Genomic DNA, 18,318 nt, shown 5'->3' with positions numbered 1-18,318 from the left:
CACAGTGTGACAAAATAAAAGTAGGTAATTCTATCCGAGAATTTTAGAACTCCTGCATCTGCTTGTCACAGGAGGATTTGGTCTGGTAGCTGGAGGCAGTAACCACGAAAACGTACCTCGCGACAGCCGCAGAAACTTTGTCGGCGTTCATAAATTCAGAGCGTTTCGCTCTCGGAGCTCTGGCGGAGGAGTAGGGTTGATTCGAGCGTTCTGACCACACGATGGCAGTCAAGCACCCAATCTAACTGGCTAAGGTTGACTAGCTGGCTAGATACTTCCAGATACAAATGAGAGAACACCTCACTCTGACCATTTTACTCGCCCTAGCAGAGCTGGTTAGGCTGTTTTCATGTTATCCAGAGCGTTGGTGACTAACTGTGCTGCTGGCAACAATTTAAATGTGTTTTTTTGGCGCTCTGGCACACACAGACAAGAGTGCTCTGAAATCGGAGTCGATAGCCAGAGCCTTGACTTTTTCTACAGTTACAGCCTTATTCCAAAATTGATTAAGTAGTTCCCCCCCTCATCAATCTACACATAATACACCATCATGACAAAGAAATAACTGGTTGAATTTTTGTTGTTGCAAACACCACATTTACATGGAAGGTTCTTCCATCTCCACAGAGGAACTCTGGAGGTCTGTCAGAGTGACCATCAGATTCTTGGCCACCTCCATGACCAAGTCCCCCCCCCCCCCCCGATTTCTTAGTTTGGCCAGACGGCCAGCTCTAGGAAGAGTCTTGGTGGTTCCAAACTTCTTCCATTTTTAAGAATGATGGAGGCCACTGTGTTCTTGGGGACCTTCAATGCTGCAGACATTTTTTTGTACCCTTCCCCAAATCTGTGCCTTGACACAATCCTGTCTCGGAGCTCTACGAACAATTCCTTCGACCTCATGGCTTGTTTTTTTCTCTGACATGCACTGTGAACTCTGGGACCTTATATAGACAGTTGTGTGCCTTTCCAAATCATATCCAATCAAGTGAATTTACCACAGGTGGACTCCAATCGAGTTGTAGAAACATCTCAAGGAGGATCAATGGATTCTCATAGCAAAGAGTCTGAATACTTATGTAACTAAGGTATCTGTTTTTTATTTTCAATGCATTCAAAAAAACAATCATTGTAATCTATTTTAGAATAAGGCTGTAACGTAACAAAATGTGGAAAAAGGGAAGGGGTCTGAATAGTTTCCGAATGTATTGTACTTCCATAAATGTTTTCGACTGGTACCGGGGGACCTTTACGAGTCTTGTGAGGCCTGTGGGTGTCCTAGAGCAAAACAAGTCTCACCTTCACACAGAGGGGTCATATTAGTGTATCGCTATTCGGACACTACCGACAGAAGTTGACAGATCAGCTGTACCAACTTCAGAAGCTTGTGGGGGTTGTAGAGCAAAACAGAGAACACCATCATATTCATGAGAGTCTCAACTTTCCATAGAGGGGTCAGTTTGTAGGCCAAACCGTTCTCATGGTCTGACAAACACCGCTCCAGCTCTGTCACCTTTCACCGTAGGTGCGAAAGTGTTACATATGCGAATGCGGTGGATTGAAAAAAAAACAGATATATCTAGCTTAAACTGACAGATTTTTATGGGGATTGTTTTATTATGCTAATTCAATTTCCGCGGGGGTGTGGACATCGACCTTAGTTTGACCAGTGACACTTGTCGCATTCTAATTGTCTACAGACATGTCGTTAGACCAAGTTTAAACTGGCCTTTAGTCTACACCTGTTGTCTACGAAGCATGTGACAAATACAATTCTATTTGATTTGATTTAGACACATTTTCATAATGCATTGCAGTCAATGGCAAGTGATATCTCAGCAAAATGTGTACATTTTTGCTGTAACGAAACAAAATATAAAAACCTTGTTTGGGGGATCAACTACAAGCACAGAAAGAGTGAAAATAATGCCACGGAAAAATGGATGACCTTCCCCTTTAATGCCCAGCAAAAATTATGAATCCTCTAAGTCTGATTTTCCCTACTTGTGTTTTGGAACTTTTCAAAAATAGAATGCTTCCCTCAGGGTATACACATCAAATGTTTCCTCAGAATTTCATTATCAACCTTATCTTATTCATTTTTACAGTGTCGTCCAAATGTTATGTAGGCCTTAACATTTTTATCTTTACATTTTATCCTTTAGTCATTGGGGGCTCAATTGAAACATATGTAAATCATGTATTGTGCATTGCCATTTACCTTTTATACTTGGGTTAACACTGACTAAAAGAGCCCTGGTGTGCTTTTTTTAATGATCAGATTATACAACACTTGAATGTATTGCTTTAGCTTGCTCAAATGTTTGGAAATGGCTCCCACTCTTGACAACAGAGATTCATATTTGTATGGCCCATAGCATGAGAGCATGTTATTTAGACCTTTGTAAAAAATAATTATTGTTGTCCTAATCACAGTTCACTAGTCTTCCTTCTAAAAGACAATGTAACCTTTTTTTATTTACAGAGAAATGCTTTGAAATAAAGAGAGACATGGCAAAGATGGAAATCCTCAAAATCCTGAACACAAGGAAACAACAAGAAAATGTGAAGAGGTGATGCAGGCTATGTGCAGTATATTCTGATAATACACTTTAGATACCAAAACTGGTTCATACTGTATTCCTTAATACTGGATCATCAATTGACTTTCATTTCTTCTGCAGTTATAAATGAGCAAGACTGTCACTTATTGGCCAAAGTCCTGTCAGTTGGATTGGTAGAGGCAGACCCAAACTATCTTCAACACCAAGGACTACAGGGACCCGCGTGGCATCACTTCCTGAAGGATCAGCACACTTAGGGAGTACCTGGAAATGTACAAATAGGTTACAAAGTCATTTACATTTGGTACCCTGGAAAATATTGATTTCTACGCAAGATCAAGCTATCCACCAATATCAAAAAACATTAACGGACAATGTGAGAATGAAGGAGGATGCACTCATTGGCCCACATTTGTCATTGCAGTGATGTGCTGCCCTTTTATTTGATTAGTTAATTATTGAATAATGAAATTATATCTACAAAAGGAACATGACTTATTTATGTCATTCTTTTTTTGTGCCTTGTAATTACATGTTTGGTCAAAAAAGCAAACATCCAATTTCCTGTTTTGGTAAAAGTACACACAAGCATGGTTTTGAGACTATAATAGCTCACAAACTGTTCATGATTTCCACACGTTATGAAAACACAACGATATTCCAATCTCAAGAGAAAAAGTTAAAACAATTGGTGAGATATTTGATCAACCCTTGTTTACTCTCATATTCTCATTTGGTCAAGTTGTAGTCAGAGAATTTTGGTAAGTAGAGAACGATTGCTTTGAGAATGTTGTGATCACTTCCTGGTGGAAAAGGACTTAGCCAATCAACCTGATGTAGGCCTACCTGTGATTTCAATTTTTTCCAACTGAGTTATATTTTGTTATTGTGATGCTGATAACATTTATTGAATAAAGAAAAACAACAGTATGTCTGTTAAACTATGTTGTCAGAGGACAGCACATATGACATATGACCCTGTGTGCAATTTCTATTCATACACATACAGTATTTCTTGAGGCATGTTGGCGAAATCTGAGTGACAACAATGTATCAGGCCCCAATGGATTCAAAGAGGAAAATGGGCAGTTTCATTTTATTTTAGTCGCCGTCTTGCCTTTTCCTAAAATAATAACAAAGAGAGAGAGAGAAAGGGAGAGGTTATTATAATGTTAGCGTGTTATTTCTGCTTCTGACTTCATGGTTCTAGCCTCCTGAGGTCACTCACCCCAGACACAGTCGTTTAGGGTCCGTCCTAGCAGATACATCATTGTCACCACTGTCATGTTCAAGAGGAATAACCCCAACACACCAGAGGTGCTAAGGAGCCCGAGGAAAGGATACACCCAAAGACCTACCGCCAAGTAGATAAATATCACCCTACAGAACAAGACAAATGGAGAACGGAGGTGCAGTGAAACAACATACAGTAAGTACAATGTCTGACTACTGTCAATATATGTGTAGTGGGTCAGCAGCTTCAATTTTGAATCAGAATTTAAACTCCATTTTCAAATTAATATGGATTAGTGCTACAAACACATGGTCAGCAATACATACATTTCTATCTTATTAATAAACAACATTACATACCAGCCCAAGTAAGCCAAGCCCACAACTCCTAAGGCAGCTAAGCCGTTTTTAGTCTTTGGGTACACATGATGTTGAAGCAGGATCTCCCCAAGTAAGACCGGCATAACAACGGTGTGCTACAAATAATATGTTCATACATTATCATCATTCAATTTACTTTCCAGCCAACTTCTACATTCACAATCATTTGTCTGTAATTTGTATGTACTGACCATAGCATGATTCATCCAGAGAGGAAAGAAGGCATCTAAAGATTCTGGGTAGACAAGCTGCCTGTCATAGGCAAAGATCACCCAGAAAAGCAGCACCACAAACTGAGACATTTTAGAGACAAAAGGAAAGAAATTTAAAATAGCAGTAAATCCATTAAGATGAAATACACTATTCTCCCTTTGATGTGGCAGATTTTTACGTTGGTGCTATATCAAATCACAATATTTCAATCACTCCTTCTCACCATGCCTACAGGGAAGGCGAGGACAGAGAAGATGAGGTCTTTCCACTTGTCAAGACCCTTGACTGTGTTTTTCCCAGTCTGAAGATCATTCACCACGGCCATCCCAAAGAACACCATCTGCAATAACTTGAACATTGCATACATAGCATATTATTGTTGTTCCCATTTTGTTATCATTTATCATGAATATAAACATACAATAAATCATACAACAAAAATCAGCTAGCCTCATGTGACCTTTGAGATTTTCCTGACATGGTTGACATGGTTGACCCTCTATACCGGATATATTCAACTCTGTGTTAAGTTTTATTGTTCAGGTCAAACCACAACCTATGCAGTATAACCAATTTTGTCCAACTATCCCAAATCAATTCAATTCACAATAACATTTAGCCATTCCTTTTGTAATTTGAGTTTGTAGTACCTTTTAATCCATTAGAATCCAACCCCCAATTGTAATTAAAATGCCGAATAATCTCACCAGGTTGAGGAAAGTAAGGTACTTCCAGGGTCCACCATACTCAAAGATCCCAGGTGGTAACTTCTCTCCATCCTTAGCAGCCATGGACTTAATGATAAAGGCATACCAGCTGAAAGCTGTGATATGGTAAACTATTCTCACTTTTGCAATCATGATAAACTAAGATAGTATCAATCTAGTATCAATCTATCTCTATAATAGAAATACTAGCAAACACTGACGGAAATAATAGCAAACACCGAGTCTGGCATTGACACAAACTGTACCACCAAACAGGCACCACTTTCCTATCTGGTGTAGTGCACAATGTTACAAGAAAGAAGGGGTTTTGGAGGAGAAAAGCTCTTTATTACACGATTATGTTTCAGCATCGGCTTATTAATGCATTTGGAAATAGAAGGGTTACAAAAGCACATTCCTAAACAAGGGGTCCACTGTTGTTGGTAATGTTTGGGGTTTTCTTATTTCATAATCAGTCCAATCTGCCACGTGATTGATTTAGTGATGTCAAATCCGTTTTTTCAAAGGATGACTAATGACTAAGGATGACAAAAAAATATAATGAGTAATGGAAACATAATATGTAATTTTTTATTTTGTCTCTGGTGTTTGCTAAGATACATAATGGGTTTAGGACACTTTATTAGTATGTCTCATATAATAGCCTACATTACAAATAAACAGCACGCCTCTAATTAGTACAGAAATAAAAGATTCTCTCAGTGCTGTAGCTAATCAATTTGTTTCACTCTAGGAGCTTTGGAAAGGACACTAATAATACGTTCACACAAAGTTATTTCTGTTGCTTAACTAAATGGTTGACCCAAAATGACTGGGTTCAAGCACTTTATTCACTCATGGACAAGCTTTATCAGGACATTCTGTACATAGCAAGTCTTATGACAGGCTGACGATCAACAGTAGGCCTGTCCAAGTGTTTGTAACACTTATCAACAGTAGGCCTGTTACAATTCACAGTTCGTACATCCCTAAGAAACTCCAGAGGGAAAAATTTCATCCTCTCCTCTCCTGTCTAACCTTCCACTCTGGGTGACGGCAAACAGAGTTTTCCTGTCTCCAACTGTCCCTGTGAAGCCGCAAAAGGAATGAGAGTAAGCTCATTGAAATGTAAAACACTATAATCAGCTTGCAGAAACTGTTTTGAATTGGTACATTTTGAAATAGGAGAGCTCATTGTCTAATCAATAAGTGAGATAAGAAATAGCCCAAAACTTTAAACATAGTGTTACTTTTTAGCAGCGTCAATCCCTGGCTGAGGTCAAACAGGTCTGGAGCCACAGTATCCAAATTGGCATTTTGGTTTTGTCGCATGTTACTGTAAGTACTCTTTTCAACAATCCTGTTTACTGTTTTGCATCAAGACTTTTATTCAGAAAGGTTGAAATCATGACGATCATGCCTTTTCAGGTCCTGTTCCACAAGAGAGAGTACACCAAAATGTATTTTGTATCAAAATACAAACACATTTTCTCCGGTATTAAACTTTATTATAATCCTAAGAAAATCAAATGTTTTGAAAAAGTATTTAATTTATCTAGTGTCTATCATAAGTATTCACCACCTTGGATTTCTTCACATTTTATTGTGTTACAAAGTGGGATTAAAATGGAGTGAATTGTCATTTTTTTTGTCAACTATCTACACAAAATACTCTGTAATGTGAAAGTGGAAGAACATTTTTAACATATTTTTTAGATTAACGAACACTAATATACCTTAATTAGATAAGTATTCATCCCCCTGAGTCAACACATGTTAGAAACACACTGTAAGCGATTACAGCTGTGAGTCTTACTGGGTAAGTCTCTAAAAGCTTTGCAAAACTTGATTGTGCAATATTTGCCCATTATTCTTTTCAAAATTCTGTAAGATCTTTCAAGGTATTGGGGATCATGGTTAGACAGCAATTTTCAGGTCTTGCCATAGATTTTCCAGCAGATTTAAGTCAAAACTGTAACTCGGCCACTCAGGAACATTGATTGTCTTCTTGGTAAGCAACTCCAGTGTAGATTTGACCTTGTGTTGTAGGTTATTGTCCTGCTGAAAACTGAATTCCTCTCCCAGTGCAAAGAAGACCGAAGCTGGTTTTCCTCTAAAATTTTGCCTGTGCTTAGCGCCATCTTGTTTATTTTCATCCTGGAAAAACTCCACTGTTTTTGTATATGTCAAGCATACCCATACCATGATGCAGCCACAACCATGCTTGAAAATAAGGAAGCAGTTACTCAGTGATGGATGTGTTGTGTTGGACTTGCCCCAAACATAAGGCTTTGCATTTAGGCCAAAAAGTGTATTCCTTTGTCGTGTTTTTTTTGTAGTGTTACTTTATGCATATTTTGTATATTTTTATTCTTCTTTTCACTTTGTGATTTAGGAAATTATTGTGGAGTCACTACAATGTTGTTGATCCATCCTCAGTTTTCTCCCATCACAGCCATTGAACTCTGTTTGTGTTTTAAAATCCCCAATGGCCTCATGGTGACACCCCTGAGCAGTTTCCTTCTTGTCCTGCAGCTCAGTTCAGAAGAACAACTGTGTCTTTGATGTGTCTAGGTGGTTTAATACATCATCCACAGCATAATTATTAGCTTCACCTTGCTAAAAGAGATATTCAATGTCTGATTTGTTATTGTTACCGATCTACCATCATTGGCTTTCAAAAAGCTCCCTAGACTTTGTAGTTGAATCTGTGCTTGATATTCAATACTTGACTGAGGGAAATGTTAGGAATCAAAAACCTGGTCAAGGTGTGGAGAAATGCTAGATGCAAAATATAAGGTGGACAACTTCTATATTTAAGAGATAGACAGACAGACATATGCATATGGGAAGACAGACATGTTCCTCTTAGAGGTTCACAGCATATTTTTCACCCTCCAGAGGCGGGCTGACCTACATACTCTTGCCATATCTGTTCACTGGTTCACCCTTCCATGCCATTACATCAAGGCTGAGACCTTGGGGTTGAATAGACTATACATTTGAAACATCTTAAAACCTCTTAAAAAAGGACACCCATGGACAATTTTATGGCCCAGGGGCCCAGATTCCACTAAGACCTGTTTTATGGTGACATCTGGCCTCCGAGAGGATACCTAAAGGCCCAATTCCAATAGGGAATAATCATTGTGTAAAATAATTGACAGAATACACATCTTAACACTTGTTAAAATACCCTATACAAACAATAAGAACATACAGTGCCTTTCGGAAAGTATTCAGACCCCTTGACTTTTTACACATTTTGTTATGTTACAGCCTTATTCTAAAATAGATTAAATAAAAACATTTCCCTCAGCAATCTACACACAATACACCATAATGACAAAGCGAAAAATATTTTTTAGAAATGTTTGCAAATGTATAAAACCTTTAAAACAGAAATACATTTACATTAGTATTCAGACCCTTTGATATGAGACTCGAAATTGAGCTCAGGTGCATCCTGTTTCCATTGATCATCATTGAGATGTTTCTATAACTTGATTGGAGTCAACCTGTGGTAAATTGGATGGACATGATTTGGAAAGGCGCACACCTGTCTATACAGGGTCCCACAGTTGACAGTGCATGTTAGAGCAAAAACTCCCTAGTCCTTGCTGATGACAAGCATACCCATAACATGATGCAGCCACCACCATGCTTGAAAATATGAAGAGTGGTATTCAGTGATGTCTTATGTTGGATATTCTGGACATAAAGTTAATTTCTTTGCCACATTTTGGCAGTTTTACTTTAGTGCTTTATTGGAAACAGGATGCATGTTGTGGAATATTTTTATTCTGTATATGGTTCCTTCTTTTCACTCTGTCATTTAGGTTAGTATTGTGGAGTAACTACAATGTTTTCGATCCATCCTCAGTTTTCTCATATCACAGCTATTAAAATCTGTAACTGTTTAAAAGTCACCATTGGCCTCAGGATGAAATCCCTGATTTCATCCTGAGTCACCATCTAAAAAGTCCTAAAAGTCACCATCTGGCATTCCGACGGACAAATCTGGGTTTGGCGGATGCCAGGAGAACGCTACCTGCCCCAGTGCATAGTGCCAACTGTAAAGAGTTATTAAAGTGACTGTGCATAGATAATAAACAGAGAGTAGCAGCAGCGTAGAAGGGGTGGGGGGGGAGGATGCAAATAGTCTGGGTAGCCATTTGATTAGATGTTCAGGAGTCTTATGGCTTGGGGGTAGAAGCTGTTTAGAAGCCTCTTGGACCTAGACTTGGCGCTCCGGTACCGTTTGTCGTGCGGTAGCAGAGAAAACAGTCTATGACTTGGGTGGCTGGAGTCTTTGACAATTTTCAGGGCCTTCCTCTGACACCGCCTGTTATAGAGGTCCTGGATGGCAGGGAGCTTGGCCCCAGTGATGTACGGTGCCATTCGCACTACCCTCTGTAGTGCCTTGCAGGCCGAGCAAGTGCCATACCAGGCAGTGATGCAACAGGTCAGGATGCTCTTGATGGTGCAGCTGTAGAACCTTTTGAGGATCTGAGTACCCATGCCAAATCTTTTCAGTCTCCTGAGGGGGAGTAGGTTTTGTCGTGCCCTTTTCACGACGGTCTAGGTGTACTTGGACCATGTTAGTTTGTTGGTGATGTTGACACCAAGGAACTTGATGCTCTCAACCTGCTCCACTACAGCCCCGTCGATGAGAATGGGGGCATGCTCGGTCCTCCTTTTCCTGTAGTCCACAATCATCTCCTTTGTCTTGATCACGTTGAGAGAGAGGTTGTTGTCCTTGCACCACACGGTCAGGTCTCTGACCTCCTCCCTATAGGTTGTCTCGTCGTTGTCGGTGATACACCCTCCTGTCACGGCCGTTGTAAGGAGGAGACCAAGGCGCAGCGTGGTAAGCGTACATTCTTCTTTATTAAAAGAACGAACACTGAACAAAATAACAAAACGAACCGTGAAGCTATATGGATAGTGCAGACAGGCAACTAAACATTTAACAAGAACCCACAAACACCAAAGGGAAAATGGCTACCTAAATATGACCCCCAATCAGAGACAACGATAAACAGCTGCCTCTGATTGGGAACCATATCAGGCCACCATAGACATACAAAACACCTAGACCTACAACAAACCTTGACATACAAAAACCCTAGACAATACAAAAACCAACGTACCCACCCTAGTCTCACCCTGAACTAACCAAAATATAAAGAAAACAGAGATATCTCAGGTCAGGGCGTGACACATCCAAAGTGTAATTAATAAGGGATATTCAATGTTTTTGCAAGGCATTGGAATACGTCACTGGTCTTTGTGGTTGAATCTGCATGACTGATAGATCTTACAAATAATTCTATGTGTGGGATACAGATATGAGGTAGTCAATCAAAAAACATGTTAAAGACTATTATTGCACACAGAGTGACTTGTTTAGCAAATGTTTACTCCTGAGCTTATTAGGCTTGCCATAACAAAGAGGTTTAATACTTATTGACTCAAGACATTTCAGATTTTCATTTTTAATTAAAGATGCACTATGCAGAAATCGCTCCTCCATTTCCTTGTTGCTAAAATTGGAATAGTTTGCCTATTTTCAGTTTGTGACAAAATTAGGAAGTATAGTGTACCATCTAAACCGCTGTGAAATATATTTTCCATAACCAAAAATATTGTATTTTCAGCTGTTTGAAGCTGGTGTACAAATGGAAAGTAAAACAAAAAAAGTTAAGAATGGGAAGCTTTGACATAGCACACAGAACAGAACACAAAGCTTCTTACTGGTTTTCAATGAGAACGACAGATTAATGACTCACATTTCTACGTGAATTTTTTTGTGTCGAACAAAAAATGACATATTTTAATTTGTAAAAATTCCTAAAAACATAATTCCACTTTGACATTATGGGGTTTTGTGTGTAGGCCAGTGACACAAAATCTCAATTTAATCCATTTTAAATTCAGGCTGTAACACAAGGAAATGTGGAAAAATTCAAGGGGTGTGAATACTTTGAGGTCACTGTAGATAACTTTCCTAATGCACATTCTTTATGAGCTTTGTTTGTATGAGCTTTTGTTTGTTTGTATGACACTAGTCCAGGTACAAGCTTTTGCAGCTCCTCTACTATTTCTGATGTAAACACTTCAGTTAACACTGGTCTTCAGGAAGAGGTTTAAACAGTCCTGTGAAATGGGTTTTACATTGAAGGGTGGACACACACTAACCCATATGCAGTTGTGGAGATAGATCTGAGAGCACAGGAATAAGTAGTATTATAAACTGGGTGGTTCGAGCCCTGAATGCTGATTGGCTGACAGCCGTGGTATATCAGACCGTATACCACGGGTATGACAAAACATGTATTTTTACTGCTCTCGTTACGTTGGTAACCAGTTTATAATAGCAATAAGGCACCTCGGGGGTTTGTGGTATATGGCCAATATACCACGTCAAAGGGCTGTATCCAGGCACTCAGGGTTGCGTCGTGAGGAAGAACAGCCCTTAGCCGTGGTATATTGGCACATATACCACACCTCCTCGGGGCTTATTGCTTAAATTAGTAACACCATCTTGCCCTCTGATTGGCTAAATACATTTGTGCTCATTCCCCTACAAGTCCTGAAAAAGATTGTGCATTTTAGCCAACAACTGAACTGAAGTTTGGAGCAGAAATATAGCCAGACTGAACCATTGATCCTGTCTCCTTTATGAATGGAACATTCCTCAGTCCAAGTGAAGAGCCAAGTACTACTCCGACTTTGACCTCATGGTGGTGCAAGAGCCCAATCCTACAAGTAAGCATTTTCCTCCTCTTCCTTTACATAATGTAAAAAGTACATGGTTATCCAACTGGCCATGCTTTATTACATTTGCCTTACTGTTTTAGGAAGTCATGTATATCCTATTTAGTTTATCTACGGCATTATCAGTGCTTGACTTAGGCATGAGCTCAGCAGAGCTGAGTACCGGCTCCTCAAATGTAGTAGTGCTTGAGTTCCTGCACCACTTAGCTCAAAAGCCAACAAGCGCTCACAGTCTCACTGCAGAATTAGACGCTCATCCACATTCCCCAAATGTCACATTTAGAAGTGTTTATGTTGCTCCTGCTGCTCTGTATCATTCCATTTCTACACATTTCAAAGTTAAGGGGTTCAGTTTAGGCACTCATTCAGAATAGTTAAAGGGAACATCCACCCAAAACCACTCATTCCTTTAATATACAGTGTTAAAAAACACTATCTAAGAACAATATTGGTTGTGAACAAATTGTTCATTTTGACGCTATAATAAGTTTGGTAGTAACATGGGAAATCTGTTGCAGCTCAAGTTGACTACGAAATCCACAATGTAATGCTACACTATATATACGAATTTATCTGGACACCCCTTCAAATTAGTGGATTCGGCTATTTCTTCCACACCCGTTGCTGACAGGTGTATAAAATCGAGCACACCACCATGCAATCTCCATAGACAAACACTGGCAGTAGAATGACCTTACTGAAGAGCTCAGTGACTTTCAATGTGGCACTGTCATAGGATGCCACTTTTCCAACAAGTCAGTTCATCAAATTTCCGCCCTGCTAGAGCTTACCCGGTCAACTGTATGTGCTGTTATTGTGAAGTGGAAACATCTAGGAGCAACATTGGCTCAGACGTGAAGTGGTAGGCCACACAAGCTCACAGAACAGGTCTGCCGAGTGTTGAAGCGCGTAGCGTGTAAAATATAGTCTGTCCTTGGTTGCAACACTCACCACCGAGTTCCAAACTGCCTCTGGAAGCAACGTCAGCACAAAAACTGTTAGTCGGGAGCTTATTTTTTAAAATGTAATCTTTATTTAAATAGGCAAGTCAGTTAAGAACTAATTCTTATTTACAATGACAGCCTACCCCGGCCAAACCGAACCATGCAGCCCGATTGTGCGCTGCCATATGGGACTCCAATCACAGCTGGTTGTGATACACCCTGGAATTGAACCAGGGTCTGTAGTGATGCCTCTAGCACTGAGATGCAGTGCCTTAGACCGCTGCGCCACTAGGGAGCCCCCATGTTGGATTAGAACTCACAACCATCACCATTGAACTTTTAACCAACTGTCTTAGCACACTGCACCACGAGTCAGTCATGAAATGGGTTTCCACGACCGAGCAGCCTCACACAAGCCTAAGATCACCATGTGCAATGCCAAGCATTGCCGCCATTGGACTCTGGAGCAGTGGAAACATGTTCTCTGGAGTGATGAATCACGCTTCACCATCTGGCATTCCGACGGACAAATCTGGGTTTGGCGGATGCCAGGAGAACGCTACCTGCCCCAGTGCATAGTGCCAACTGTAAAGTTTGGTGGAGGAGGAATAATGGTCTGGGGCTGTTTTTCAAGGTTCGTGCTAGGCCCCTTAGTTCCACTGAAGGGTAATCTTAAATCTATAGCATGCAGTGACATTCTAGACGATTCTGTGCTTCCAACTTTGTGGCAAAGGTTTGGGGACGGCCCTTTCCTGTTTCAGCATGACAATGTCCCCGTGCACAAAGCGAGGTCCATACAGAAATGGTTTGCCGAGATTGGTCTGAAAGAACTTGACTGGCCTGCACAGAGCCCTGACCTCAAGCCCATCGAACACCTTTAGAATGAATTGGAACACCGACTGCGAGCCAGGACTAATCACCCAACATCAGTGCCAGACCTCCCTAATGCTCTTGTGGCTGAAGCAAGTCCCTGCAGCAATCTTCCAGCATCTAGTGGAAAGCATCCCTAGAAGAGTGGAGGCTGTTATAGCAGTCAGTAAAGGGGTGACCAACTCCATATTAATCCCCATGATTTTGGAATTAGATGTTCAACAAGCAAGTGTCAACATACTCATGTAGCATATCTCCATAGGCTAGCTAATGTACCTAGCAAACATAGCTACACACAATAATACCAAAGACAACACGAGCATGTAAAATAGCTGGTTTTCTGTACAATCGCCTAAACAAACTGCACTATCAATTTAGGAGTCTACAATCTCACCATGTTTAACCTGCAGATCGATATGCCTCACAGAGTCTTAGTCTATGACATAAACTCAGCAAAAAAAGAAACGTCCTCTCACTGTCAACTGCGTTGATTTTCAGAAAACTTAACAGGTTTAAATATTTGTATGAACATAACAAGATTCAACAACTGAGACATAAACTGAACAAGTTCCACAGACATGTGACTAACAGAAATGGAAAAATGTGTCCCTGAACAAAGGGAAGTCAAAATCAAAAGTAACAGTCAGTATCTGGTGTGGTCACCAGCTGCATGAAGTACTGCAGTGCATCTCTTCCTCATGGAAGAGCCTTCACTACACAGCCTTCACCAAGGCACTTGCACGTTCCCGGACATTTCTTGGGGGAATGGCCCTAGCCCTCACCCTCCAATCCAACAGGTCCCAGACGTGCTCAATGGGATTGAGATCCAGGCTCTTCGCTGGCCATGGCAGAACACTGACATTCCTGTCTTGCAGGAAATCACACACAGAATGAGCAGTATGGCAGGTGAAATTGTCATGCTGGAGGGTCATGTCAGGATGAGCCTGCAGGAAGGGCACCACATGAGGGAGGAGGATGTCTTTCCTGTAAAACACAGCGTTGAGATTGTCTGCAATGACAACAAGCTCAGTCTGATGATGCTGTGACACACCCCAGACCATGATGGACCCTCCACCTCCAAATTGATCCCGCTCCAGAGTACAGGCCTCGGTGTACCGCTCATTCCTTCGACGATAAACGCTAATCCAACCATCACCCCTGGTGAGACAAAACCATGACTCGTCAGTGAAGAGCACTTTTTGCCAGTCCTGTCTGGTCCAGCGACGGTGGGTTTGTGCCCATAGGCAACATTGTTGCCTGTGATATCTGGTGAGGTCCTGCCTTACAACAGGCCTACAAGCCCTCAGTCCAGCCTCTCTCAGCCTAATGTGGACAGTCTGAGCACTGATGGAGGGATTGTGCGATCCTGGTGTAACTCTGGCAGTTGTTGTTGCCATCCTGTACCTGTCCCGCAGGTATGATGTTCGGATGTACCGATCCTGTGCAGGTGATGTTACATGTGGTCTGTCACTGCGAGGACGATCAGCTGTCCGTCCTATGTCAATGGGCCACGCGGTGCATTCTGGGACTACTTTTGAGGATTTTGGGGACGTTTCTCGACATATACTTATGGGGCGGCAGGGTAGCCTAGTGGTTAGAGCGTTGGACTAGTAACCGGAAGGTTACAAGTTCAAATCCCCGAGCTGACAAGGTACAAATCTGTTGTTCTGCCCCTGAACAGGCAGTTAACCCACTGTTCCTAGGCCGTCATTGAAAATAAGAATTTGTTCTTAACTGACTTGCCTAGTTAAATAAAGGTTAAAAAAAAAAAAAAAAAAAAAATATACGCTGAAGGAATTGCGTGACGATTGGTTTAGCAACCGCGTGACGCAACGTGAACGCATCATGACAACAGTCTGCTAGGTGGGGTGTTAGGAATCCAATGAATATAGGAACGTCTATCTCCTTTCTATAATACAGTATCTCTGACAACGGCACCATGCAATGCAGCCTGGACTAAAAAGGCAGACAAATAGGACAAATGTGCTTGACCCTTTGTTAAATGTCCCATTTCTCGAGGTAGGAATATCGCAAAAGTATGATAAGTCGCTCATTCGAGAGAAGACATCCTCCCGGGTTATGACATCGGCCGTTATTGAAATCTGACATGCATGATATACGTTTCCTCGATCTAAAAGTCGTATCCCTACTAACTTCCAGTGTATTGAGAGTAACTTTATCACAGTGCCACCTCATACCGGATGGACTTCTGCCTGCTTGAACCTCAACAACTCAGGTATACGTGAAAACGTGACCCATAGAATCGATGAACATCACTCAGATTGCACAAACACAAAATAACGGGTGAACCTTTCCTTTCAGGTAATGGTAAAGGTTTGGGATAGGGTTAAAAAATTACGTTTAGGCACTCATTCCAAGGGATAAAGGTTTGGGATAGGGTTAAAACCCCAGATGAAAAAACTGTGTCCACAACTGAGATTGAACACACAGCCTTCTGATACAGAGTCATGGGACTATGCCTATCCACCAGCCCCATCTACAAAATGCTCTAACAAAACCTAAGTCTACTTGACGGTAATAGGGCTCACTGTTGCTCCTAGTGTCCGCTTTAGAGGCCTGACGTCCTCAGGACATGTATAGACGTCCAATATCGACTTCAATCTTGAACGACCTGGCTGCAAAAGCATGGTGGAGTTCCTGCACCTTAATATGAACAGTACCAACACCCAGTGTTGTACTGCTCCCGAGACCGGTCTCAAGAGACCACATATTGAGTGTCTCGGTGTCTGATACATTTTTACTCGGTCTCGGACAATGAAGACTCGTATTTCTGGCCGAGACAAGCGTATTAATAATGCTTTCATACTGTATTTTAAATGATGTTTACATGCTGTTTTACCCACTTCATATGTATATACTGCATTCTAGTCGAGGCCTATCCTATTTAACTATTGCTGTACACATACTATTCTTCAGATATACTACATATTTTATCCATATACTGTCTATATTGTCTATATATCACATCGCATCACCACACACACACACACACACACACACACACACACACACACACACACACACACACACACACACACACACACACACACACACACACACACACACACACACACACACACACACACACACACTGTACGAGATCTTCAGTTTCTTGGCAATTTCTCGCATGGAATAGCCTTCATTTCTCAGAACAAGAATAGACTGACGAGTTTCAGAAGAAATGTATTTGTTTCTGGCCATTTTGAGCCTGTAATCGAAACCACAAATGCCGATGCTCCAGATACTCAGCTAGTCTAAAGAAGGCCAGTTTTCTTGCTTCTTTAATCAGAACAACAGTTTTCAGCTGTGCTAACATGTTACTCTGTAGGACCAGTCTTTCTCTTGCTCCTCTGAGTTTGAGAGGTGTCAAATCAAGCTGTGCTTCTTCTCGTGTTGTCTTTCCTCCCTTTGTACCCATGTTTTTTCCTCCAAAAGGGTTTTCTAATGATCAATTAGCCTTTTAAAATGATAAACTTAGATTAGCTAACACAGTGTGCCAACACAGGAGTGATGGATGCTGATAATGGGCCTCTGTAGATATTCCATAAAAAATCAGCTGTTTCCAGATACAATAGTCATTTACAACATCAACACTGTCTACACTGTATTTCTGATCAATTTCATGTTATTTTAATGGACAGAAATGTGCTTTTCTTTCAAAAACAAGGACAATTCTAAGTGATCCCAAACTTTTGAACGGTATAAATATGTATGGAATTACCTGGACTTCTGCATAAATTGGTCATAAAATTTGATCTGATCTTCATCTAAGTCACAACAATGGACAAACACAGTCTGCTTAAACTAATAACACACAAACAATTAGACGTTTTCATGTCTTTATTGAACACACCATGTAAACATTCACAGTGCAGGGTGGGAAAAGTATGTGAACCCTTGGTTTTAATAACTGGTTGACCCTCCTTTGGCAGCAATAACCTCAACCAAACATTTTCTGTAGTTGCGGATCAGACATGCACAACGGCCAGGAGGAATTTTGGACCATTCCTCTTTACAAAACTGTTTCAGTTTAGCAATATTATTTTGTTGTCTGGTGTGAACCGCTCTCTTGAGGTCATGGCACAGCATCTCAGTTGGGTTGAGGTCAGGAATCTGACTGGGCCACTCCAGAAGGCGTATTTTCTTCTGTTGAAGCCATTCTGTTGTTGATTTACTTTTGTGTTTTGGGTCATTGTCCTGTTACATCACCCAACTTCTGTTGAGCTTCTATTGGCGGACTGATAGCCTTACATTCTCCTGCAAAATGTCTTAATAACCTTGGGAATTCATTTTTCCGTCGATGATAGCAAGCTCTCCAGGTCCTGAGGCAGCAAAGCAGCTCCGAACTATGATGCTCCCTTCACCATACTTTACAATTGGGATGAGGTTTTGATGTTGGTGTGCTGTGCCTTTTTTCTCCACATATAGTGTTGTGTGTTCCTTCCAAACAACTCTACTGTAGTGTCATCTGTCCACAGAATATTTTGCCAGAAGCGCTGTGGAACATCCAGATGCTCTTTTGCGAACTTCAGAGGTGAAGCAATGTTTTTTTTGACAGCAGTGGCTTCTTCCGTGGTGTCCTCCCATGAACACCATTCTTGTTTAGTA

The 18,318-nt window shown here is 41.0% G+C and overlaps 1 protein-coding gene across 1 annotated transcript; it reads right to left on the bottom strand.

Annotated features, from left to right (window-relative positions):
• Window positions 1–731: 731 nt before the first annotated feature.
• LOC129836092 (androgen-dependent TFPI-regulating protein) lies at window positions 732–8,031 on the bottom strand. The gene is made up of 6 exons (XM_055901876.1): window positions 5,096–8,031; window positions 4,612–4,737; window positions 4,367–4,468; window positions 4,155–4,270; window positions 3,790–3,941; window positions 732–3,684 (listed from the first exon to the last, which is right to left on the bottom strand). Exons 1-6 carry the CDS (start codon window positions 5,246–5,248, stop codon window positions 3,653–3,655), a joined length of 681 nt encoding a protein of 226 aa, XP_055757851.1. The 5' UTR covers window positions 5,249–8,031; the 3' UTR covers window positions 732–3,652.
• Between the last annotated feature and the right edge of the window lie 10,287 nt (window positions 8,032–18,318).

This window comes from Salvelinus fontinalis, chromosome 37 (assembly GCF_029448725.1).
Source record: "Salvelinus fontinalis isolate EN_2023a chromosome 37, ASM2944872v1, whole genome shotgun sequence".
Lineage (NCBI taxonomy): Eukaryota > Metazoa > Chordata > Actinopteri > Salmoniformes > Salmonidae > Salvelinus > Salvelinus fontinalis.
The sequence above is the reverse complement of the archived record's forward strand: the minus strand, read 5'-3'. Positions and strand labels throughout refer to the sequence as shown.